The 25,690-nt window shown below is 40.5% G+C and overlaps 1 protein-coding gene across 1 annotated transcript in view; it reads left to right on the top strand.

Moving 5' to 3' along the window:
* Positions 1–25,690, top strand: part of CR1 (complement C3b/C4b receptor 1 (Knops blood group)) — a 167,260-nt gene that overhangs the window by 121,435 nt on the left and 20,135 nt on the right. Inside the window, exons 31-42 of the mRNA XM_054980427.1 lie at positions 1,706–1,888; positions 3,699–3,878; positions 5,114–5,296; positions 13,805–13,987; positions 15,306–15,485; positions 15,580–15,807; positions 18,229–18,411; positions 18,504–18,686; positions 20,142–20,318; positions 22,673–22,855; positions 23,305–23,484; positions 23,991–24,173. Coding sequence (XP_054836402.1) covers positions 1,706–1,888; positions 3,699–3,878; positions 5,114–5,296; positions 13,805–13,987; positions 15,306–15,485; positions 15,580–15,807; positions 18,229–18,411; positions 18,504–18,686; positions 20,142–20,318; positions 22,673–22,855; positions 23,305–23,484; positions 23,991–24,173 — 2,226 coding nt within the window. The remainder of the gene's footprint in view (positions 1–1,705; positions 1,889–3,698; positions 3,879–5,113; positions 5,297–13,804; positions 13,988–15,305; positions 15,486–15,579; positions 15,808–18,228; positions 18,412–18,503; positions 18,687–20,141; positions 20,319–22,672; positions 22,856–23,304; positions 23,485–23,990; positions 24,174–25,690) is intronic.

Genomic DNA, 25,690 nt, shown 5'->3' on the forward strand with positions numbered 1-25,690 from the left:
TGGAATATTCAGGTAGAAAGCAAATGTGGATTATTGGGTCTAGAATAGAGATGGGCACGATCCAAAAAAAAATACCGATTAAGCCGTTCATGGATCTGGGCCGCTGCCGAACCCAGGCCATCGATTCTAACCGATCAAGTCCCATTTCCGATCCGGAATTGGGAAGGCCAAAGCGGGAGGGCGCCCCGCTGTTTCCAGCGATATAGGAATGGTGGTTGGCGGCAGCAGCCGCCAGGCCCGGCGGGCAGGGGGAGGTGGCGATGAGCCGCCTCCCTTCAGGGAGGGAGGGGACACACACACACACACACACACACACACACACACACACACACACTTAGAGTAGAGGGGGGGAAAGTTTTTAACCCGGCAATGAGCCGCCTCCCCTCAGGGAGAGGACATTCCCAGGGCCGGATCTACGGTTGCCAGCACCCAGGGCAACTGTAGCCAGGCTCTTGCGTGTGCGCGCTCCTGGGTCCCCCTCCCGCCCACGCAGCAAGCCGGCTGTCCCGGTGCGCTGCAGAGCTGGCAGCAGCGCGAGTGGCTCGGTGGCTGCCCACGCCGTTCACCTGCTCCGCAAGACAAGGGGCGGCCGGCTTGCCCACGCACCCCTTGTCCTGGGGAAAGACGAATGGCGCGGGCGGCTTCCCAGCCTCCCGCGCTGCCTTTTGCCTTTCCCCAGGATGAGGGGCGGCCGGCTTGCCCACGCGCCCCTTGTCCTGGGGAAAGACGAATGGCGCGGGTGGCCTCCCAGCCTCCTGTGCTGCCTTTTGCCTTTCCTTTGTGCCCATGGCTTCAGAACACCCCCTTCCCCCTGCCTCCCCTGGATTGCTGCTCCGTGGTTGGAAGGAAGCCTGCTAATCAAGGAAAGCTGGGCTTCCATTCGTGTTTCGAGGGTGACAGAAGGAGGGCAAACACAGCTCATTCCCCTGGCTCCGTTGCCCCGGGAATAAATTACTGGCGCAAGAGTGTCTGCAATTCCGAACAGAAACCAATATATCCGATCAAGTCCCGAACAAGCAAACCCCCGACTGCTGGATCGGTTGCCGTGGACGGAACTGATTAGCTGAGTCACGATGGCACAAACGCCAAAATCGGGGGTGGGGTGGTGGTTTGAAATCGTAATTCAGATCGTGCCCATGTCTAGTCTAGAACCAGGGAATCTGGGTTTCAAAACCCCACTCAGCTATAAACTAGTCAGTAACGGCTTTGGATGTTATAATAAACTGCAGTTAACTTCCATTCAGGTATGAACACGTTTAGTGCTATGCTTAAGCCCACTCTTCATTCCTCACTTCTCCTCTAGCATGCAGGGTTTGATCTAACACTTCTTAGCCTGGTCTAGGTTTGTGTGCAGAACATCTAGGCCCCGGCAATTGAACTGGAATTTGTGCAAGCTGGGAAGTGCTTGATCAGGCTCTGATACTAAAGGAGGTGAGAGAAACGCAGGGCAAGCAAACCAACAAACTGTGTTCATGCCTAACTGGAATTCAATTACAGCTTGTTGTGACCTCTGAATGCAAGTGCTGTGTTTCAGTTTAGCATACCTCCCAGAGTTATGATGAGGACAAAAATAGTGGCAGGAGCAGAGATCCTGTATGCCACCCTGTGCTCATCGGAGGAAAGATAGGATAAACATTTCATATGAAGTATATGCTATTGTGTATGTTCCCTCATTTGTTTCTTCATTCTTTCTGCCTTTCTTTAGTATCTCAGTGCCCTGTCCCTCCAGACATAGCCAATGGAAACCACAATGTAACTGCTGGGAAAGTGTTTACTTCTTACATGTCTGTCACTTACTTTTGTGATCCTGGCTATTCACTTATTGGCAAAGCATCTATTTCTTGTACAGCTTCTGGGAACTGGAGCCTTCCTCTGCCTCACTGTGAAGGTATTTAATGTTGCCCTTTCTATTACTGAGCAGTAAGAGAGGATGCTATTACCTTTTTGTCATCTATACCGTTTGTAACTATACTGGCCAATTCAATCCTAGACCCTGGATATTAATGCATTGCTCACAGGGGCATGACACTAGTATAGCTAGTTGGTATTCTGTGCCCTCACCACAGAGAAAAGAAATTGGGGGGGGGGGAATCCAACTCAGGAGCATAGTAACTGCACTGGAATCTGTAGCAAGACTGCTCAGGCCCATGGAGCAGTATACAGATGACATATCTCTGTGTCATACATACATGGATGCACCTAACCAATGCACAGTGATGTCAGTACACTTCCCTGATATATCCTTGTCCCCATTTGCACAAAGAACACAATAAGAGGGAGAGAAGAAAACACAGTACCCTCCACTGTATGGAGAATTGTGGAATGCCCAGTAGGAGCCCTGTAACTGCCACCATACTCCTGGGAGCTCTGTAGATGGGGGCTTGAATCTCCTCCCACAAACACATTCTCTTCTGACAGACAGACAGACACATAGAGAGAAGAAAGCAGGGACAACGAAATCACCTCCTGTGTGTCAGGCTATGGATGACAGGCTATGGTAGACAGATCCCTGGACCATTGCAGCAAGACACAGGTTCTTGGTTAAATTGTTTTTATTCAGAAATCAGATCATTTCCATATATATGTCCATAGGACTACTCAGAAGCAAGGTAAGCATCTAAGCAGCAATAGTAAAAGTTGATAAGAGAGTTCTCTTTTAACATTCAAGTCTGCACTTTTCCCCCCTCCCAATCATAAACAAGCTTTTGCCGCATTTCTTGTGTGAGAACGTTTCACATATTTGTAATATCAAGTTGAGTCACTAGGAAGTAAGACATAGCAAAGTCTGAGAGGGAGTACAAGGTCAGAAACACTAGAAACTGTTACAGCCCATCAGATAAACACCTGTGAAAGCCAAGATACAATGGTTCAACACAAAAGGATTATTAAAATCGGCATGGATGGGGCTCAGACATGACACTGTGTGGAACACACTGCTAGCAACTGTTGAGGGAGTTGTTGAGTAAGTAGTGGTTGTGTGGGAAGGGATACATTTGTAGCTCTCTTCTTCCCTTGAGACAATTTGCATGGTCAGGCCAACCACTGAGGATTAATTTTCAAACATCAAGGGTGCAGAACCACCAATGAATGTGTGAAGAACAGATTTGGGGCTTGCTGAAACTATCAGCTCCCTGACTTTCACATTTAATGTACATGGTTTGGTTATGTGAACAGAAGTCAGTTTGACAGCTGAGGTTAAAAGCACATATGCTGAAACACTCCACTTTGTGCCCTGAATTCCAGTTAATTGTTTGCTGCAAGTGCTTGAGAACATTGGATGCAGTCTTCAATATTTAAAACAAAATCACAATTCCTATTGTTGTTAATATACTTCTGTGAATGAACTTTGTTAATATACTTCTATGAATGAACTTTGTTAATATACTTTTATATATGAACTTTGATGATAAATCATATTTTAAACTCTCAAAGTAGTGAGGAATGAATCTGTTTTTCCTCCTCCATATCTGTTATGCCTGCCAGAATTTTTATCAGGAGTTACATAGGAAAACAATACCAATCCAGGCCCTGATTAGCTTTGTGTTGTGTTCAGCCACTGCTGTTCAGACTTCATACTCTGGGAGATGTTATCTGAGATACGTCAAGATATACAACAGTTGAGATCACACAACAGATGTTGAGGTGACAAGTTTTAATTTCTTGTTACTGGAATACATTTCCCCCCTTCTTTTTGGCAGTTCAGTGCTCTACACCTCAAAGGATCACCAATGGAAAATACACCAGTCAGTCATCAGAGGTTTTTACTAAGGGAGCCTTTGTAGAATACAGCTGTGACCCTGGCTACCATCTTATAGGAGAAGCAATAATTGATTGTACTGAGTCTGGGTCTTGGAGCTCCCAGACACCTTCCTGTGAAGGTAAGGTTCTTTTCTCTCAGGGCGAAGCTACAAGTGACAAATGGCACTTGAACGGCAAGTGTATTTCTCCCTGTTCACTTGCGCTCCACTCAATCCACTTGCTGTTCAAGTGTCATTCGTCACTTGTAGCTTGGCCCTCAGTCTTTTTATTTTCCATGTCAGGAAAATCTAGAATGTTTGCAGGAGAGTCAGCCATCAGGTAAGGCCTTCCATTTGTGTAGAAATTTGATATGATTTTAAATTCTAGGTCACATTTAAGTACTCAAAATTGTAGTGGACATCAGGTGTAGCTGATTTAGGCATGCTGTGTGGAGGAATCAATTGCAAGTTCATGTTCCTCTCTTTAACTTTGTAGATAGAACTGAAGTTGTTTTGAGGAACAGCAGTAGCTCCAAATATCCCTTTTTGGGATATTATTGGTAGAACCATGTATGACTCAGGGCTACATAGACAGCGCACAAAAAAGAGAAGCTGTTCAAGGCTGCCTTATTTTTATGTTGGCTGTGCTATGGCTTAGGGTTTGGATTAACATGTGATTTCCATACAATGTAAACTACATCTGTGATGTTGGTGCCATACACATATATTGAATATTGTGTGTGCATGTAGATTAAGGATGCATACTTCATCCATCTCACATTGTAATATGAGTATCATGCAGAGATATAAATGTTACCAAATAGAAAAAGTCAGTTGTTAGCTCTAGTTTTGTATAGGGTTATGTTATGTGGCCTACCTTTTTTAAAAAAATTTTTAACTGTTATGAGGCTCTGTGATAAACATTCAGACAGCGAGCTCCATGTGTTTGTCCCCTAATGTCAGTGAATGTCACAGGACAACTACAATTTGGTGAGGAGGAAACTGAGCAAATAGAAAGTCTGCACCACACAGATTCCTGTCTGATGGTGACCCCTCACATATCAGAGGACACTATTGCTGGCCCCCAGCTATGTCACCATTTTTATATGGCTACTGGAACCTTTGGTTGTGGATTTCCTTATGCCCTTCTATACTAGTTCTCTTCTCCATCCGAATCAAAATTGCAAAGACACTTCCTTCTTTCCCTCACGTTTTCTTGTTGCCATTAGAATAAGCAATTGTGGATATTTCCTAACTGTGCCAGGTTTCATTAAACGAATGCATGTAACTACTGTGACTTTTGGATGTTCATGCTAAATCCCATCTCACTTTCACCACAGCTGAGTTCTACTCCCTTTTTCCTTTCTCGTTTTTAGTAGTACAATGTCCTTCACCTCCAGAAATCCTGCATGGGGAACACAATGCCCTGGAATTGGCAATATTTACTAATGGAAAATCTATAAAATACCGCTGTGAACCTGGGTACATCCTTATTGGAGAGGCAACTATTTATTGCACTGCATCTGGTGCATGGAGTCTCCCTGTCCCCAAATGTGAAGGTAATTTTTTTAATTGTCTTTTTCATTTTGGTGCTCAATCTGCAAGATACCAAAGAGATTTAAAGTGACAAGCTGTGTTCATATCGGTTCCTCCCTTCTGCACTGAAATTTTGCAGCTATAAAAAGCCTTGTGAAGGCTGCTTCAAATGTTACAAATTCCTCACATGAGACATACAGGTTTAGAAAGATGTGTCACAGAGAAAACACATTCCTCCTATGATATCTCTTAGCAGACATGAAACACAAAAAGGACTACTACCTTCACATTGCCTGCTGAACTGTATAGCAAGATAATGATAATTAAATGGACTTGATAACATGCCAAGAAAAACTGAGATTTTAGACACTGCATTAAGGCTGTGTACTTCTGTCTGAATACATGGGAAAGCAGCTTGATACTGAGCCAGAACACCAACTCAGTAGGAATCCTCGAAAACCTGCCAGTTTGGCTTGTTCCCTGTTTACCAGTCGTGAACAAACACATGATTTTCCTACAGTCATTTCAACAGTTCATTGTTTGTGGGTGTTCAACAGGTTGTTTCACTATATTCCTTCCTAACCATGCAGTACAGCACAATTGACTTTTTAGGCATTCAGGTTCTTATTCAGGCCGATTGAGGTCCACTACATCCCCATCTTTGCTGTGTAATGGCTGTGTTGGCATGTGATTGTTTAAATACACAATTAAATCATATAAGCCATCAATAAATGCTGTGTTTCAATAAAATCCATCCTTTCGTGTTTGGCTAAATCGTCCTTAGGGAAGCTAATAGCTGCCGATCAGTTTGAATGAGCAGCATATTTGTTCACATGCAATTCTGGAAAACTCAATGAGAATGGGCTTGGCAGGCATTCAAATCTGCTTGGCATGAATCAAACAGACCGAGTAATCAGCTCACATCTGATCGCTACCTTGAAACACAGGAAGTTCAGCCATAGACATGTTCACAGCAATAATTGCAGCGTCACTGCTATCAAGATGTGTACTGCCTACTCATAGAATCATAGAGTCGGAATGGGCCTTACAAACCATCTAGTCCAACCCCCTGCCCAATGCAGGAACAGCCTAAAGCATCCTCAACAAGTATCCATACAGCAGGTCCTTGAAGACTGCCAATGAGTGGGAACACCCCACATCCCTAGGCAGCTAATTCCACCTCTAAATTCCTCTTTTAAAAAAAATTATTGGATGGGTTCACATATATTCCAAAGACATTTAAAAACAAATATTCCCCCTTTCTTGACATATGCTATCCCACCCCTCCCCCTTCCCCTTTTCTGAGTTGACTCCCAACAGCACTCTGATCCTTTCTTCTCTAGGTAATTTTTGAATTTCTCCCAATCCACCACATATTCCCTTGGATTCTGTTCTCTTAACTTTCTTGTTAATTTGTCCATTTCCGCCATGTGCAACAATTTTTGAATCCAGTCTTGAATTTCCGGCAGCTCTTCTTGCTTCCAATACTGTGCATACAATAATCTTGCAGCTACTGTCATATAATAAACTAATACCCTATCTCTAACATCAACATTTTCCATATTTAATCCCAATAATAATAACTCTGGACTCTTTGCTACATTACTTTTCAAAATTGATGACATTTCAGCAAAAATCTTAGACCAAAAAATCTTAGCTTTTTCACAGGTCCACCACATATGATACATCGAACCTTCATGTTTTTTACATTTCCAGCATTTATTTGACATTTGACTATTGGCATTTGCTAACTTTTTTGGGTGTTAAATACCATCTGTACATCATCTTGTATCCATTTTCTTTTAAACTGGTAGATGCTGATATTTTCAATGTGTTTCTCCAAAAGTATTCCCAAGTGTCCTCTGTAATTTATTAAAGTTCACTGCCCATTTTACCATTTGGACTTTGAGTGTTTCATCTTCTGTATGCCATTTCAATAAAAGTTTATATATCTTAGAAATAATTTTTATGAGAGACCTTGATCCAGGACAGTTTAACATGGACTGGGAGAAGCTGAAACAATATTTGGTGAAAAAATGGGAGGTGGGAGGAGAACTGTGGCAGTTTGAAAATTACTGAAATATAATAAAAGAAGAGGGAAGGGACTTTACCGGGGGGAGGAAAGTTAAAGGAGAATTCTAAGCAACTATTTTATTTGACTATTATATATAGTACTAAGTAATAGAGGTGTTATTATAAGAATTATAAGGATAGAAACCAACTAATTTTATTTCTGGCAGACAACTATATAATGGAGAAATTATATAATCAAAATAGAATGAATATAAGATATGTAGAAGGAAGTAAAGAATAACATATAGAGTATAAGTTAAATTGATTGACTTATATCGACTGTATACAATGTTTATAGAAATACTTAAAGCTATGTAGAATGAGGGACAAATTGTTTGTCCCACACTGATGAGATTAGAATGCGTAAAATAGAGTACAGAGTACAAAAATTAGATAAATGATTATTATTATTAAAGAATATGCCAGGAATGTAATATTTAGTGGATAAGTTAAGTGGGAAAGGGAATAGAGATAACACTGTGTTATAATAGACAAGCTTAGAAGTGAGTGAAAGTATATGTTTAATAGAATAAAATAAGTTTGAAATGAGTAGGGGGAAAATAGAGAAGGGGTTGGAAAACTGTTGGAAGTCAACAAAAGGGGGGGAAGGGAGGGGGTTAGAACTGGAATATTTAAAGGAAATTGACTGTAATGAGTATAATATTGATTTCTAATCCAATAAAAAAATTTATAAAAAAAAAAGAAATAATTTTTATTCCATCTCCCAACAGAAGTTCCTCTAATTCTCCGTTTTTCTGTCTAAAACCTCTTTTCCTTTTGTCAGATTCAAACAAATCTTTGATTTGTCTAAATTGGAACCATCTATATTGAAATGGCAACTCCATGTTGTCTTTCATCCTAAACTCATTTCTATCCAACCTCAACAAATCCTTGTAGGTTATCCATTCTTCTCCTTTATATTCCAAACTTGGATTCTCAACTTCAGCTGGTACTATCCACAAGGGTCTTTCTTCACCCATAAACATTTTATATTTCTGCAAAACGATAAAGAGATTCTTTCTGACATAGTGATGCTGGAACACAGAGTCCATTTTTTGTTTATCGTACCATAAATATGCATGCCATCCAAACAACTTGTTATGTCCCTCTAGAGCCAGCAGCTTATGATTAGACAATTTAACCCTCTCTCTTAACCAAGTCAAACATACTGCCTCATGGTATAGTCTCAAATTAGGTAATTGCAAGCCCCCCCTTTCTTTTGCATCGCATAACACCTTCATTTTTATCCTTGGTTTCTTCCCTGCCCACACAAATTCTACAATCTTCCTATGCCATTTGTCAAATTGCTTTTTGTCTCTTACAACTGGAATCATTTGTAGCAAAAACATCATTCTGGGTAATACATTCATTTTGACTACAGAAATACGACCTAACAGAGATAAATTTAGTTTATTTCATTTAACCATATCTTTCTCTATCTGAACCCATAATTTTTCATAATTGTTCTTGAACAGATCTATATTCTTAACTGTCAAATCAGTTCCTAGATATTTTGTTTTCTGGACCACTTCACAATTTGTTAATCTCATCAACTCCTGTTGTTTCTCTTTTCTCATGTTTTTACAAAGTAATTTTGATTTGGTTTTTGTTTATAAAAAAGCCCATTAAATCTCCAAATTCTTTAATTTTATCCAATAGCATCGGTAGTCTCTGGATTGGCTCTTCCACTAAAAACATCACGTCATCCGCAAATGCTCTAAACTTGTATGAAAATCCTTTGTTCTTTATCCCTTTAATGTCTTCATCTTCTCTTATTTGCCTCAATAGAACTTCTAATACCAGAACAAATAGCAAAGGTGAAAGTGGACATCCTTGTCTAGTACCTTTTCTTACCTCAAATTTTGCTGTTACATCGTTATTTAAACATAATGCCGCTCTTTGGTCCTTATAGATTGCCTTCACTGCCTCTATATAGTATTTCCGCAAGTCCAACTTTTCCATTGTTACAAACAAAAAGTCCCAGTTTAAGTTGTCAAAGGCTTTTTCCGCATCCGCAAAAAAACCCCTATCTCCTTATCGGGGTGTTTGTCATAGTATTCTACAGCATCTAAAACCACTCTCAAATTGTCTTTGATCTGTCTATTAGGTAAAAACCCAGCTTGCTCCTCTCCCACACAGACCATTAGTAGTTTTTTGAGCCTTTCTGCTAGTATCTTTGCAAAGATTTTATAATCATTATTAATAAGGATATTGGCCTATAATTCTTCACATCTGTTAAATCTTGTGACTCCTTTGGAATCAATGAAATAATTGCTTCATTCCAAGTGTCTGGAAATCCTTTCCTTATCAAAATCCCATTCATCACCTTTTGTAGGGAGTGCACTAGGTCCATTTTCATTATTTTATAAAACTTTGCTGATATTCCATCCGGACCCAGCGCCTTCCCCACTTTGGTTGATTCTATAGCATCCATGATTTCTTGTTCCGTAACTTGAGCATTTAAAATCTCTTTCATTTCCTTTGAAAACTTTGGTAATTTAGCTTTTTTCAAATATTCGTGTATTTTTCCTGGTTCCATTGTCCTTTTTTGAAATAACTTGGCATAATATTTATAAAAAGCTCTCTTTATGGCTTGATGTTCCACTAATTCTCTTTCATCTTCTATTATTTTGCTAACTATTTTTTTCTCATTCCTCTTTTTCAATTGCCAAGCTAGGTATTTCCCTGGCTTATTTGCCCCTTCAAAAGATTTCTGCTGTAACATCCTCAACTTCCATTCTAGTTCTTTATTAGCAAAGGTCTTTAACTGCTCTTGTAATAATTTAATTTCTTGAGTTATTACTTTCTTGCCCGGTCTTTTCTTTAGTTCTTGTTACTTCTTGGAAATTTTCTCCTGAATTTCTTTGAATTTCTCTTCACTTTTTTTTCTTTCTCTGTTGTTCAATGTAATCAGTATCCCTCTCATCACTGCTTTATATGCATCCCATACCACATGTATTGATACTCCTTGATCCACATTATATTGGAAGAAGTATTTTGTTTCTTTTCGAATAAATTCCACATTCTCTTGATTCAATAGAAGATCTTCATTTATTCTCCATCTTATTTTCCTGTGACCACTCAAGAGCTTCCACATTATAGGACTGTGGTCTGAACTCACTCTTGGCATAAACTCTATTCTCTTCGTCAGACCACTCAACTCCTTAGTTGTCCAAATCATATCAGTTCTCGAAAATGATTGATGCCTTGCTGAATAAAATGTAAAATCCTCAACTTTAGGGTTCCAGCTTCTCCATATATCCTCCAAATTTTCTTGTTCTATCAAATCAAAGAACGATTTTGGTAGCTTCCCCGATTTTTGCTTTGCTAACTTTAATTTCCTATCTAATTGCAGGTCAACCACACCATTAAAATCTCCCGCTATTATTATTTGCTCATATGCATACTGGTCCAAATATTGTATAATCTCTTCAAAGAATTCATGTTTGGCTCCATTTGGTGCATATATTCCCAAAATCAAAGTCTTTTTAGAATTCATCCTTATTTTTACCACGACATATCTTCCGTTCTTATCTTTAAAAATTAATTTAGGATCCAATTCTTCCATTATATATATCACTACTCCCCTTTTCTTTTGTTTGGCAGCCGCCAAAAATTCTTTCCCTAATTGTCCATTTTTAAAAATTTTTGAATGTTGCTCCTTTATATGCGTTTCTTGCAAGCATATTATATTACAATTTTGTTTCTTTAGCCAATGGAATATAACTTTTTGCCTTTGTGGTGAGTTCAATCCATTGACATTCCATGATATTAATTTGTACTCCATCATACTATTTTCTATCTGATCTGGGAAAGTCCTTATCATTTTCTAGCAAAAACACATCCATATCCTGCCTTGACTTGATAATGATTATTGTAGCTTGAAACTGGAAACTCAATCCTTTTGGAAGTTCCCATCTATACCTTATGCTCTTCTCTCTCAGTTTTTGTGTCACTTCTCTATACTTCTTCTTTTCTGTAAAATCCTTCTGGGAAGCTCTTTCATAATTCTCACTCTGTTTCCCTCCAGTGACAGAGGGTTTTCAAAATGCTTTTTCAGAATTTCATCTTTCACTCTTCTAGTTATCAATTGAACAATAATATCTCTTGGTAAATTCTTTTGTTGCGCATAGCTGGAGTTGACTCTGTAGGCTAAATCCAAGTTTGCTTTTATTTCTCCTGGTTGCATATTCAAAAATTCTGCCAAAATTTCTGTTATTTGCTCTTGCACACTCTGCGTTGTAGTCTCAGGAACGCCCCTAAATCTCAGCTGATTTTCCATAATTTTGCACTCCATTACAGTAATGGACCTCTGAATTCCTCTTAACGTGAAATTTTTCGTAAAGTCCAGCCAGTACCTTCCCTCCTGTAGTTTAAATCCATTGTTTTGAGTCTTATCCTCTGTTTCCAACAGGAACAGCTCCCTTCTCTCCTCTAACTGACAGCCTTTTAAATATTTAAAGAGTGCAGTCATGTCTCTCCTTAATCTTCTCTTCTCCAAACTGAACATTCCCAAGTCCCTCAGTCTTTCTTCGTAGGGTTTGGTCTCCAGGCCCCTGATCATCCTAGTTGTTCTAGTCAGAACCCATTCCAATTTGTCCACATCCTTTTTGAAGTGAGGCCTCCAGAACTGCACACAATACTCCAGGTGGAGCCTGACCAATGTGGTATATAGTGGGACAATGATATTCCTTGATTTGAATGTTATGCCTTTGTTAATACGCCCCAAGATAGCATTCACCTTTTTTACTGCTGCATCACACTGACTGCTCACATTTAGCTTTCCATCTACCCATATCCCAAAATGTTGTTCACATACCTTGCTACCCAGAAATGTATTCCTCATCCAGTATCCATGCTTTGCATTTTTGTCACCTAGGTGCAGAACCCAGCACTTATCCATGTTAAATCACATCTTATTCAAATCTGCCCGCTTTTCCAGTGTGTTCAGATCTCATTGAATCATATCCCTATCTTCAAGGGTGGTTGTTACTCCTTCCAGTTTGGTATCATCTGCAAATTTAATTTGTAATCCCTTCACACCCTTGTCCAGATTGCTTATAAAAATATTTAAAAGCACTGGGCCCAGGATCAAGCCCTGCAGCACCCCATTGGACAACTTCCCTCCCGTAAGAGGGATGACATTGAGAACAACACTTTGGGTGCAGTTATCCTGCCAGTTCTCTATCTGTCTATTTTACAGTCCAGTCTGAAATCTTCCAGTTTACCCTTCAGAACATCATGAGGAACCTTGTAAAAAATGTTACTGAAATTGAGATAAATTATATTGACAGCATTCCCGTGATCCAGTAAGCCCATCACTCTGTCACAGAAGGAGATGAGGTTGGTCTTGCAGGACCTGCTGGGGACAAATCCATGCTGATTTCCCTATATAACCATGTAGTCCATCAGATGCTTGCAGACTGACTCCTTTAATATTTGTTCCAGTATCTTCCCTGGGACAGAGGTCAGGCTGACTGGCCTGTAGTTCCCAGGACTGTCCTTTTTTCCTTTCTTGAAGACAGAGATGACATTTCCCCACCTCTAGTCTTCCAGCACATTGCCTGTCCTCCAAGAGGCCTGGAAGATGACCAACAAAGGGGTTGCAAGCTCTTTTAAAAGTTCTTTAAGCAACTGCAGGTGCACCCCTCTGGCCCAGGGGCTTTGTACACATCCAGTGAAGCTGGAAGCACTTTCTCAACAAGGAAACTAATCATCTAAACCACGCACTTCAAGCAAATGGCTACTCCAGAAATGAAATCAGAACAGCAATTAAAGTAAGGATAAATCAAACAACCAAGGAAAAGAGTCTCCCACAGGAAAAGTGTTTTGGCCATATATCAAAGGAATCACTTTGATTCGGAAGTACTGAAGCTTTCCAAATTGCGCCCGATTCAGGTATTTTACCCGAATTGGATACCTGAAGCACACACCCCTACCAAGAAGTTTTTCTGTTGTAAAAGGATAGGAAACAGGAAAGAGAACTACTCTCAGACATCTCTTGTTCTGTTGATGGTTATGAAAATGCTTCTGCCCTGCAGAGAACAACCATCATAGCAGGAATCTGACACCTAGGACATGTCAGAGTCTTGGGATACCAAAGGTTAGATTGTATGTCTTCTTGAGAAGAACAGGAAGAGGGGGATTAACCTAAAGCAAGTGGTCAAAAAGAAGAGAGAAACTCCCTTGACACAAAGGGGAATGAGGTCCTCTGGGGCTGATTCCATCTGAGGATGATTACAGGAAGCAGCTGTCCATCTTGACAGCTGCTGTTACCACATGCAAGTGACAAAAAGCAAGCAGTCTGGATTAAAACTCAAGGTAGTGGGTGACTGATAGAATGGTATAGCCTACTCTGGAACGACAGCAGGCAAGGTCAGTGAGGCCATTCTGCTACAGAGTCCTTGAAGATCAAACATCATTCAATCCACATAACTTTCTCTTTTTTCTCCCTTTAGTGATACAATGCCAGAGACCCCCTAAAGTCCAAAATGGGTTTCACAGCAACCAGGAATCAGTGGTGTTTAGCAATGGAATGTGTGTGAAGTATACATGTGAGGATGGATACACTCTTATCGGTGAGGCAACAATTTATTGCACTGAATCTGGCACATGGAATCTCCCTGCCCCTCGCTGTGAAGGTGAGTTTCTTACCCATGGAAAGTTTTTTTAATTACAATCTGTAAAGTATATCAACTGCCCTGCCCCCTTGGACTGATGATTTTCAGTCCAAGTGAATGATTGCCACTAGACAGAAAATTAGGGCCATAGGATTTTCCCCTCAAGTGCTTCTCATGATGGGAAGCGATCAAGCAAGACAAATGGTTAGGCAAAGGATTGATGATATTGAACGACAATCTGACCTACAAGGCACTCCTGCTTTTATAGCTCCTAGTAAGAGATATATTTCTGCACCTGCTTCTTATTTATCCATTCTGGAGGTAAATAATCTCAGGAGAGCGCTTACTTTGGCCAGATGTTCTGCCTTACCCTCTGCTGTTCTGGATGGCAGATTTAACAAGATTCCTTGGAATGAGAGGCTATGTCCTTGCATACTTGGGGAGGTTGAAACCCAGGAACATGTTTTCCTGAGATGCCCTTTCTATAAGGAAGCACGTATGAGATTTATTATTCCCTTTCTGGATGGTATCTCAGAACATTCGGATTAGAAAAAATTAGAGAAACTGCTGTCAAACTCAGATTTTACTGCATTACACCAGATAGCGAAATTTTGTGCTCTGTTCATCAAAGTCCATTAGAGTGTAGGCCTCCATTTCGGTTGCTTGCTTAGAACTATGCTGACTTCCTGGTTTTTACAAATTTTGATAGATATTAGGAAATTATGTTTTAAATTGTATATACTTATATGCTTCATGTTTCAAATGGTTGTAAAATGTGCACTTAAATTTTATGGTTAATGTACTCGCTAAGTGCTGTAATAATAATAAAGAAAGAGTAAAGATGCATACTGATGACAGGCCTATCCTGGAACATGTGGATGGTTTTGAGGTTCCTGTTTTTAAAATCAATTTCATTGGATTTTTACCTCTCATCTACGTCAACTTGATAGAGAACCAGGAAGCTGAATACATGAAGAGAGAGTACTGTTTTAGATTTCTTCATACTTCTTGATTCTAAGTGAATAAAAAACATGTGTGTGACTTGAGTATGTTTGGCTTTGGATTGGCCATTTCCCTCTTTTTGTATTACAATAACAAAATTCAGAAATGACACCCCCCCCAAGGTATCTCTTTTGAAAGCACCCCAATGTAAAATCACAAAAGACATGTGTAGTATGTTGTCTTAACTTACAGCAGGATGAAATGGGTGTCTCCATTGGATAGCTGTTGGCCCTGGGGTTACCTTATCAAAGAAACAGTTCTGCTAAGGAAATGGATCCAAAGACCAATTTCTTCATAGAATGCCATGAAATCTGATGGTAGTTGTGTTCATTCTCAGAAACTAGCTGTATATGCCCAGTGATTCAGAATGGAAGAACAACAACATCTAAACTTTCTATCAAACCCAGAGAGACCATTGAGTTTGAATGTGATCCTGGTTACATTCTGGAAGGGAATAATGAAATTCAGTGCCAGTCTGATGGTACATGGGAGCCTTCTGTGCCCATCTGTGTTAGTGGTATGTACTACAAGTATGAGGCCTTAGTAATCACTCCAGCTTAGTATTTTTATTAATACTAATAATACCATATTTTGTATTCCTCTTTCTTTAGGTAACATAGATACTGAAATTCCACCAACTCTGCGTTCTTCCATTGTGTCACAGTGTCCCTCTCCACCACATATTGATAATGGATATCACATTGGAGAGGCCTTGTATGTTTTTCCCGCTGGAACAACTGTAAGCTATAGCTGTATTTCAGGCTATATCCTCATTGGACAGGAATCTATCTCTTGTACAGAGTCTGGTGCATGGAGCTTCCCTCCTCCTCGGTGTGAAGGTGCATTTCTTTCTTTCCTCCACCCCCCCCCCAGCCTTGCTAACCATCAGTAGGGCAGGCATACAAAGGTCTACTTAATTTCCTTCACTACTTGTTCATCCATTGCTTTTAGTCCACTGATTCCTTCCAGCAACCCTATGAGGTATATTATACGAGAGATAGAATTGCTTCACATGGAGAAGATCTCAAGGTCTAGCACGTCTTCTTAAAAGGATCAGGCAGAAGGTGATGTAGAAGTCCTTGGCCTGAGACCTTGGAAAGCTGTTACCTGTCTGAGTAGACAATACTGACGTTGATAAACCAGTAAAAAGCAGCTTCACGTCTTCAATAATTGGCAGTTGGTAGAGAAGAATTACTAAATGTAGAGAAGAATTACTAGGCCCAAGTATGTTTACACACCCAAGGAGACTGTTGTTAATGAGATGCCTCTCAGAGTGTATCCAGGTTTTGCACTTAGGTGTGAGTGCCAAGCTGGATGGCCCATGGGTTCCTTTTACTCTTGTCTGTGAAATGGGTAGGTGTACTGATCAAGTGCAGAAGTAAGTCCAGAAAGTGCTAATATCTGTCTAGCCTTGTCCATGGTTATACAATATCTGCCAGTCTTGGCCATCAGTCTGTCAATGATAGTCTGATGCTCATGTACATGATGAAAGCAGCAACACTGGTCTCTCCGCAGCAGGGTTCTACCTATTTGGGAGGCACGCCAAATATGTAGATATGTACATTAACCATACAAACAAAATCCTTAAAAACTGACCTTTTGAGGTTGGATGATGATTTAGAAAGACCAGTTGAAAGTGAAGCTGCTTCCACATAAATGTTTTGCTCTACCTTATTGCAGTGCTGTTTTCAAGAGCATCCATTAGGGGTGTGCACTAAATAAATGTATTGTATTCAAATATTGAGAAGACCATAAATACAAGTATTCTCTTATAGACTGGAAGAGCTGGAGGGGCTGTTTTTAGAACAAAAGCACCAAAATTAAAGCAGAGTGAGGCTGCTTGTCCTTTAAACACCTTCCAAGTTTCAAACAAATTGGGTCAAGGGGTCCAAATACAGGCTACCGAACAAGGTGCCTCCAGCCATTCTCCATTATTATCATTGGAGGGGAAATCCAATGCTTTTCTCCAGGGCACAGACGCCTTAGCCAAACTAAACAGAACCAACAAAGCCCAACAGATCCCTTGCCAAAACAGAGAATCCCAGCAGAACCAACCTGGCAGCCGAAGGCATACACTCCAAAAAGTGCTCTGGTTGGGATGTCAGTTACAGCAGCTTTTCTTTTATCATTTTCATAGGTCTCCTGGGAAAGAGGAGGGAGAGAGGTAGGTGATTCTCACAAGCAAATGGAATTGCATGTTAGGGAGCTCAAGTGTTTGTCCAATCACAACGATTCTCTCATAGATCACATGAGTGAATTATCGTGATTGGACATACAATTGAGCACTTCATAAAGTACAATTTACCACTGAGCATCTGCTTTTTCCAACTTTCCTTTTTTGCCCTGGAAAGCTGTGCAAATGGCAAAAGAAAAGCCCTGAGACCTTCAAAATGGTGGTCCCAGTTATTTCTAAGTATTTTCAGGATAAATTGGGACCAGCAATAACAATAAGGTATTTGGGGGGTATATTTTCAGACCGGCACATCCTTAGCATTCATGTTGTCCTCTCTCCTGCTTCCATATTTTCCTGTGCTTTGCTGCAGTCTTTCCCAAACCTGATTTCATATGATCCTAAGGACATAAGAATAGAACCAAGGAACAGACCAGTAGTCCCTGCGTTTCATCATCCTATTTCATACAGTGGCCAACCAGTTACCCTACAGGGCTAACAAACAGGGTAGAGTACAAGGGTTTCCCCTGATATTGAGCATTTTCTGATTGCAAAATGAAAATAATTCTAGTGGAAGAGAACAGACATTTTTGTTTTGTGAAAATCTAGAATATATAACACCTTATACTGCCAGAACTGCCTAGAAGAGTAGAGAAATCTAAGAGAGAAAATAAACTCATTTCAACCCCATACCAATCAATCACCTTTTCTCTCGTTTCACCAATGACTGCAGCATATTATTGATTCAGTGAACAGTATCTGGGAATTGTAAAATGAACTCCACGGTTTGCAAACACCCACTTTGGCACTCAAACTCTGCGAGGAATCTTAGTTGCTCTAAACCAGTGGTCCCCAACATGTCAGCCTTGGGGAGACCATATGCCTACTCAAGAGCTTCCTGGGTCATGGGGATAAATAAAAAGAATGTTAGAGGGGACAGAAATGTCTGTACCAATGGAACATATATACAACACTTTGTGCTAGTGAAGAGGAAATACTCACACAAGAGTTTTGAGGTTTGTGTTGGACCCAGTAATTTGCCAAAAGCTTGTTTTGAGAGAAGCATGACACTCACATAATTTTGCTTTAGTGTTGCAGTGTACTCCTCCACCACCTATTTCCAATGGTGAGCACGATGGCCACAGACTGGCTAACTTTACTGTTGGCACAAGTGTAAATTATACTTGTAATCCTGGCTACTTGCTAGTTGGTGAGGCTTCCAGTCACTGTACATCTTCTGGAGCGTGGAGTCAGCCTATACCTCGGTGTGAAGGTATGTTATCTTCCTGCCTAACTTGGTTTGCTGGGCATAAGAAATTGAGCAGTGTCAGTCCTCAGCTGACCTTTTGCATTATTCCTTTTCAGTTATGAGATGCCCACCACCTCCAAGGATTGTTCATGGAAGATATTTTGGAGAAAACTTCATGTATCAGACGTCTGTTATATATGTTTGTGATGCAGGCTATTACCTTGTTGGAGATCATATGGTTACTTGTACTTTACAAGGCTCAGGCTCCACAAACTGGACTGAACCTCCAAAATGCAAAGGTTCTTTTTATTCTTGCTCTCCCCCAATGCATAACAAATACAGAGATACACATGGTATAGTGGCACTTTTGAACCTGTATGGGCACATAGCCTTATATTGGAAGGTGCCTTCATCCAACATAGGGATGCTAAACATCAGATTGGTTGCATTTCCAGGTAAATGATCATCCAATATGAAAATTGTGAGTGCTTTGTGCAGAAGGAAGGATCTTTGAATCTCCTTTTTTGCTTGTGGGTAGCAGGAATAAGTGCGGATTTGTATGGGCAGAAAAACCATTTCATGGTCACAGTGCCCCGATAACATGAAAATGACCATTGGATTGCAACAACTGTCTTCTTTTTAAAACAATCTCTTGGCAATACTACTTTCTCAGTCCAGAGATGTTTACAATTAAGAATATGTTCTCTGAAACTCAGTGAAGTGTATTAGTGCTTTTTGTTTAAGAAACAATATGTATAGTTTCGGTCTGGAAGTGCAGTTGACCTCTAGAGATTTAGTGAATTAGGTGGCTAGGTCTCATTTTTAAAGGCATGGAAACTTTGGTTCAGTTCAGAGGACATATAAAACCATTTGTCGGTTTATTAGCTATGGTTAGGATGATTGTCTGAATGCAAGGCCTTGCCTAATCATGGTTAGATAGGGTCCATGAAGCCAGAATCTGAAGTTGCTTTGTTAACAACCATTAGCCTCATCTATGGATCCACATGATGCCTGAATGAGATGCTGAATTAATCCATGCTGGATTAATCCCAGCATACTGAGGAAAGGCAATGAAAGCAGTGCTTGTCAAGAAAACTGAGGTTTGAGTAATTGTTGTGTGACATGAATGCTGTTTTCCTTATTAAAATACATCAAGGTTTTGTGTGGTGTCTGAACTGAGCCTTTAACTTGTCAAACACTGAAAACAATGTATAAAGTAACAATAACAACAACATTCAATTTAGATACCACCCTTCAGGACAACTTAATGCCCACTCAGAGCGGTCTACAAAGTATATTATCATTATTCCCACAACAAAACACCCTGTGAGGTGGGTGAGGCTGAGAGAGCTCCTGAGAACTGTGACTAACCCAAGGTCACCCAGCTGGCTTCAAGTGAAGGAGCAGGGAATCAAACCCGGCTCTCCAGATTAGAGTCCCGTACTCATAACCACTACACCAAACTGGCTCTAGACGAGCTGGCAATATTAAGCACAACTGGAGGTGAAGATTTTTGTGATGAAAATGTCAATCTCTGGAAAAACATGATTGCCCCTTTCAGTTTTTATGACTCCTGATTTGCAAAGCTGACTTTGGTTCAGGGCTTCATAGTCAAACAGTGCATTCCTAGGTACATTTAAATGGAAATAAATTCTCCTGAAATGAATAGGATTTACTTCCATGGAAGAGATGAAGCATCTGGGTGTAATCCAAATTTGGGGAAGTCATTTCATATTGAAATATTTTCTCCATAGGATGTCTTGCACCACAAGAGATTGCCAATGGGAAACCTGATACTGAGGTTCAGGAAGATTTTGCCTACGGATCCTCTGTGATGTACCGTTGTGACCCAGGCTACTTCCTTACTGGTGCAACAACAATATACTGTCTGCATTCTGGAATGTGGGAGCCACCAGTCCCTCAGTGTAAAGGTGAATTGTTTTTGTAGCACACTTGATCATTTCGAGTCAAATAGGTTTTTTTTTTTAAAAAAAAGGAACGCAGAATGAAACACAATGTAACTGTAATGATCCCAGCCTTCAACAGTTTTAACTGACAGCTCTTGGACTATTCCTTTCTAACCACATAGCAGGAACATACATTCCTCTACACTTCTCCCTGTAAAGACTTCAGCAATAAGTAATTACTTGGAATTCCGTTTGGAAACCTCATTACATAGAACAGTTGTTCTCAATCTTTCCAGCAATTTCTCTGTCAAAGACCATGAAGTCCTGCCATTATACATTGAAAAAGTCCACTTTTTCTGATAAGGATGTTTATATGTTTACAGGAAGTATGTTATTACTATTAGCATACCAAAAGGTCAAAGATGGATAATCAGTGGCAGGGTAGGGTTGACAGGAGATAGCATGGCACACTTGGAGGTGGACATGGGGATCGAGGGAGTGCAAATTCTTAGTAATTGTTATGAAAGTCCTTTTTCTGCCCTTGACTTCTTTTGAGTCCCACTGTTGGTACATGTATCATAAGTTGAGAACCGCTGACACCAGATCAAAATGACTGGAAACAGGGCAAGTTCTCAGAAAGTATCTTTGCCTCCTTCCGTCTGCATCCCCCCCCCCAATAAAAACTCTCCTGAGGGCTGGAGGACCCTGGGGAATGATGTGGGATAGTGAAAGGGGGGATGCAGCGAGAAGGAGGAATCACCAGAGTTAGCCCCTCTCTGTGTGATTTGTGCCATTGCCCACTTTTGCAGCAGCTCTCAGTGCCAGGTTCTACCCATCATCCAGAGCAGAGAATGATGGCTCCAGTTTTGGTTAGTGTTGTATGATGCGACCTCCCTGGCCTTTTTGTGCGCTCTAACGATGTGCTTCATGTGTTTATCCCCTGATACCAGAGAATTGTACAGGACAGCTAAGTTGGAGGAGCTGGAGAACTAATAAAATAAGCAGTTCCTAAAGTTTGCACTGCACTGATGATTGACATATAGATTTCAATCTCATGTTGAACATTTTTGCACTAGATGACACTGGCACCCAACTATGTCACCATTTTTTAATGGCTTCCAGAACCTTTGGTTGTAAATTTCCTTACATCCTTCTATATTAGTTTTCTATTTCATCCAAATCAAAATTGCAAACATATATATAGGAGCCTCATGGTGCAGAGTGGTAAGCTGCAGTACTGCAGCCTAAGCTCTGCTCACACGACCTGAGTTCAATCCTGGTGGAAGCCGAGTTCAACTAGCCGGCTCAAGTTTCATAGAATCATAGAGTTGGAAGGGGCCATACAGACCATCTACTCCAACCCCCTGCCCAGTGCAGGATCAGCCTAAAGCATCTCTGACAAATATTCATCCAGCCTCTTCTTGAAAACTGCCAGTGAGGGGAGCTCACCATCTCCTTAGGCAGCTGATTCCACTTTTGAACTACTCTGATCATGAAAAAGTTTTTCCTAATATCCAGCTGGTACCTTTGTGCATGTAATTTAAGCCCATTGCTTCGCATCCTACCCTCTGCTGCCAACTGGAACAGCTCCTTGCCCTCCTCCAAATGACAGCCTTTCAAATATTTAAAGAGAGTAGTCATGTCCCCCCTCAATCTCCTCTTCTCCAAACTAAACATTCCCAAGGCCCTCAGCCTTTCCTCGTAGGGCTCAGTCTCCAGACCCCTGATCATCCTCGTCACTCTCCTCTGCACCCTCTCAATTTCGTCCACATCCTTTTTGAAGTGAGGCCTCCAGAACTGCACGCAGTACTCCAGGTGCGGCCTGACCAAGGCAGTATAGAGAGGGGCTATGACCTCCTGCGATTTCGACGCTATGGCCCCTTTGATACAACCCAAGATGGAATTAGCCTTTTTTGCCACTGCATCACACTGACTGCTCATATTTAGTTTACAGTCTACTCTTACCCCAAGATCCCTTTCACATATACTACTGCCCAGAAGTGTATCCCCCTTCCAGTATTTGACTCAGCCTTCCATCCTTCCGAGGTCGGTAAAATGAGCACCCAGTTTCCTGGGGGTAGGCAATAACAAACCACCCCATAACAAAAGTCTGCAAAGAAAACCTCATGATGCGATGTCTCCCTATGGGTCAGTAATGACTCTGTGCTTGCACTGGGGACTAAATTTACCTTTATTTTCCCTTCCCATATTTTCTTGTTACCATTCCAGTAATGAATTGATTGTGGGTATTTCCTTACTGTGTCATGTTTCACTATATGAATGCATGTAACATGTATGAATTGTGGATCCTTGGGCTAAATCTTATCTCACTTTCACTACAGCTAAGCTTGACTTCCTTTTTCCTTTCTCGCTTTCAGTAGTACAGTGCCCCTCACCTCCAGAAGTCCTGCATGGGGAACACAGTGCCCTGGAATCAGCAATATTTACTAATGGAAAATCTATTAAATACATCTGTGAACCTGGTTACGTCCTTATTGGAGAGGCAACTATATATTGCATGGCATCTGGTGCATGGAGTTTCCCTGTCCCAAAATGTGAAGGTTAGAATGTGTTTCTTTTTTAAATAGGCATTTCTACTTTGGTGCTAGATCTGGAGAACGACCATCAAGGAAGGAACTACTATCCTCACATTGTCTACTGAAAGTTGTAATAAGATCATTACCATTAAGCAGGTTTCGTAACATGCTAAGGAAAATTAAGATTTAAAACAATGTGTTGTGTTCTGAATTTAAAAAAAAACCTGCCTGATACTGAGTAAGAACATTTGTCTTCAAAGGTCTATACTTCCAACTCTGACTAGCAGCGATCTTCTAGGTCTTTTACAACATCTGCAACCTGATGTTTTTAAAAAAGTTGAGATGGGATAGTGAGTAGGTTGGACTTGGGAATTTGTGCACACAAAGGAAATGCAAGCTATGGCCCCTCCTTCTGTGAACATATCACACCTGTAGTGCTAATACTGTCTCTAATATTGGACTTACATTTATAGCCAAGGGATGTATTGGTCCAGAAATTCAGAATGGAAGAAAATCAAGCTCTAACATAGTCTTTAAACCAATGGAGACAATCACATTTGAGTGTGACCGTGGTTACATCTTGAAAGGCAACAGTACAATTCAGTGCCAACCTGACAACATGTGGGATTTTCCTGTGCCTCTCTGTGTCAGGGGTATGTAAGATTTTGGTTGCATTTCTTCCCCTTCTGTTGAGAATGTATTTGTTTGAGACAGGGGCAGCTTTAGGATCTGAGCCATAAAAACTTCAGCTTTAGATGTGCAAACAAGGAAAGGTGTTAGGGATTCCTCTCCCAAAGTTATACTACATGAGAGACTGTGGTACTGTTGATGTCCCACAATCTTCCCAAAACTGCATATGGTTCTGGGTTTTAAATTGCATGGCATGAGATTAATCTTGACCAGGAAATAGGAAGACACAATTCATGAGACAGGGTTTTGTACTCTCTCATATTGCTCCTCCCCCAGCTTTATATCAAGTGCACAGTTGCCATGTGACTTAAGAGAAAAGAGGTAATGGATGACTGTAGAATCCTGTAACTTTACGAGTAGCTTGCCTACTAGAGAATGCCAACAGGCAGGGTCAGCAATGTTCTTTGCTACCAGAGGCCTTTGAATGTCAAGCAGCATTCCATCAACATAACTTTCTTTCTGGTTTTAGAGATGCAATGCCAGAGACCCCCTGAACTCCAAAACGGTTTTCACAGCAACCAGAAAGTCACTGTTTTTAGCAATGGAATGCATGTGAAATATACATGTGAGGATGGATACACTCTTATCGGTGAGGCAACAATTTATTGCACTGAATCTGGCACATGGAATCTCCCTGCCCCTCGCTGTGAAGGTGAGTTTCTTACCCCTGGATAGTTTTTTAAAAATAAGTGTGCTCATTATATAAAACTTGCCCCCCCCATACAGCTGACTTCCAACTGAAGTGAAAAAACAGCAAATGAAATTAATGGAAAAAGCAAATGTGCATGTGCAACACCTGAATTAATCAATCAGGATGAAGTCATCAGAACCAGTGATCAAAAATGGTTTACACAGTTTGCTTATCCCTACCAACTATATGGGAGTACAGTGGAAGCATCTATGTTGTTGTGCTGCATGGCTCATGGAGTAAAGATGCATACTGATAACAGGCCTATCCTGGTACATGTGGATGGTTTTGAGGTTCCTGTTTTTTTAAATAATTTCATTGGATTTTTTTCCCTCTCATCTACGTCAACTGGATAGAGAACCAGGAAACTGAACAGAGCTCATGAAACATCTATATCTTTTCAGTTGCTGTTAGACTAAGAATGAACAAAGCTGGATGGCAATTGAGAAAAAATGGGGTATGTTTTCTTTTGAGGGTGGGAAACAGTAGCGGAAAAAATAAATTAAGCATGTTGATATATATTTTTGAAGGAGAAATTAATTTTGGAGGATCTGGGAGACAAATTAATGTTTTGGGAGGAATTGACTTAGATGGGGGTACAATTGGAGTGAAATGAATTTTGTGACAAAAGCTACTTGAACAGGGTTGCTTTTTTTTTTTTAGAAAGGAGGAATTTTTTATTTAATAATTTATTTAGAAACAGGTAAGATTTGGCAATAGATAGTGCATAGAAAAGCTTATACAAAAAATACTTGCAGTTAATTTGAGACTTATAGTAACTTATACAAATAACAGTTCTAAAATTAGTTTATACCTTAAACAGGCACTACATTTAAAAATGAACTAAACTGATAAAGGTTAAGATATAAGAATTTTAGTAACAGAACTTAGATATGTTGTAAATCTCCTTCTCTCCTTGGTTACTTATACAAAATATAATATCTATTATTTTACTAATCATTCTCTGTGTTCCATCCTTTTATCTTTATAGTAAATTATACTAAGTCACCTTAATTGATATTTGTTCTGGCCTAAATTATCAAAAAAGTCCATTTCCCCCCAAAATCAGCTATTGGTCTATTATGTACGTAAGTAGTTAATTTAGCCATTAATGCATATTCATGAATAGACATGGGCACGAACCAAAAAAAATTAACAAACCAGCGGTTTGCGGTTCAGTGCCGACGACGATCCTGAGATCGCGAACCGCAACAAACATTTTCTGTTACCGAACTGGTTCATGGTTCATTGGGCGCAGAACGGGCCCCGTGACACTTACAGAGCCCATATTCCCAGGGAGTTTTTTGCAGGCTCTCCCCTACAGCCATCACCCAAGTTTGGACAGGATTGCAAAAGGGATCTTGGATTTATACCCTCTCCAATCCAAGGCCCCCAGGAAACTCCCACTCGACACAATTAGAGCCACCGGTTGATGTTGGCCCAGTGTACAGAAGGTGGGTGATGACGGTGGCCGCCAGGCC

The sequence above is a fragment of the Eublepharis macularius genome, chromosome 5, assembly GCF_028583425.1.
Source record: "Eublepharis macularius isolate TG4126 chromosome 5, MPM_Emac_v1.0, whole genome shotgun sequence".
Taxonomy (NCBI): domain Eukaryota; kingdom Metazoa; phylum Chordata; class Lepidosauria; order Squamata; family Eublepharidae; genus Eublepharis; species Eublepharis macularius.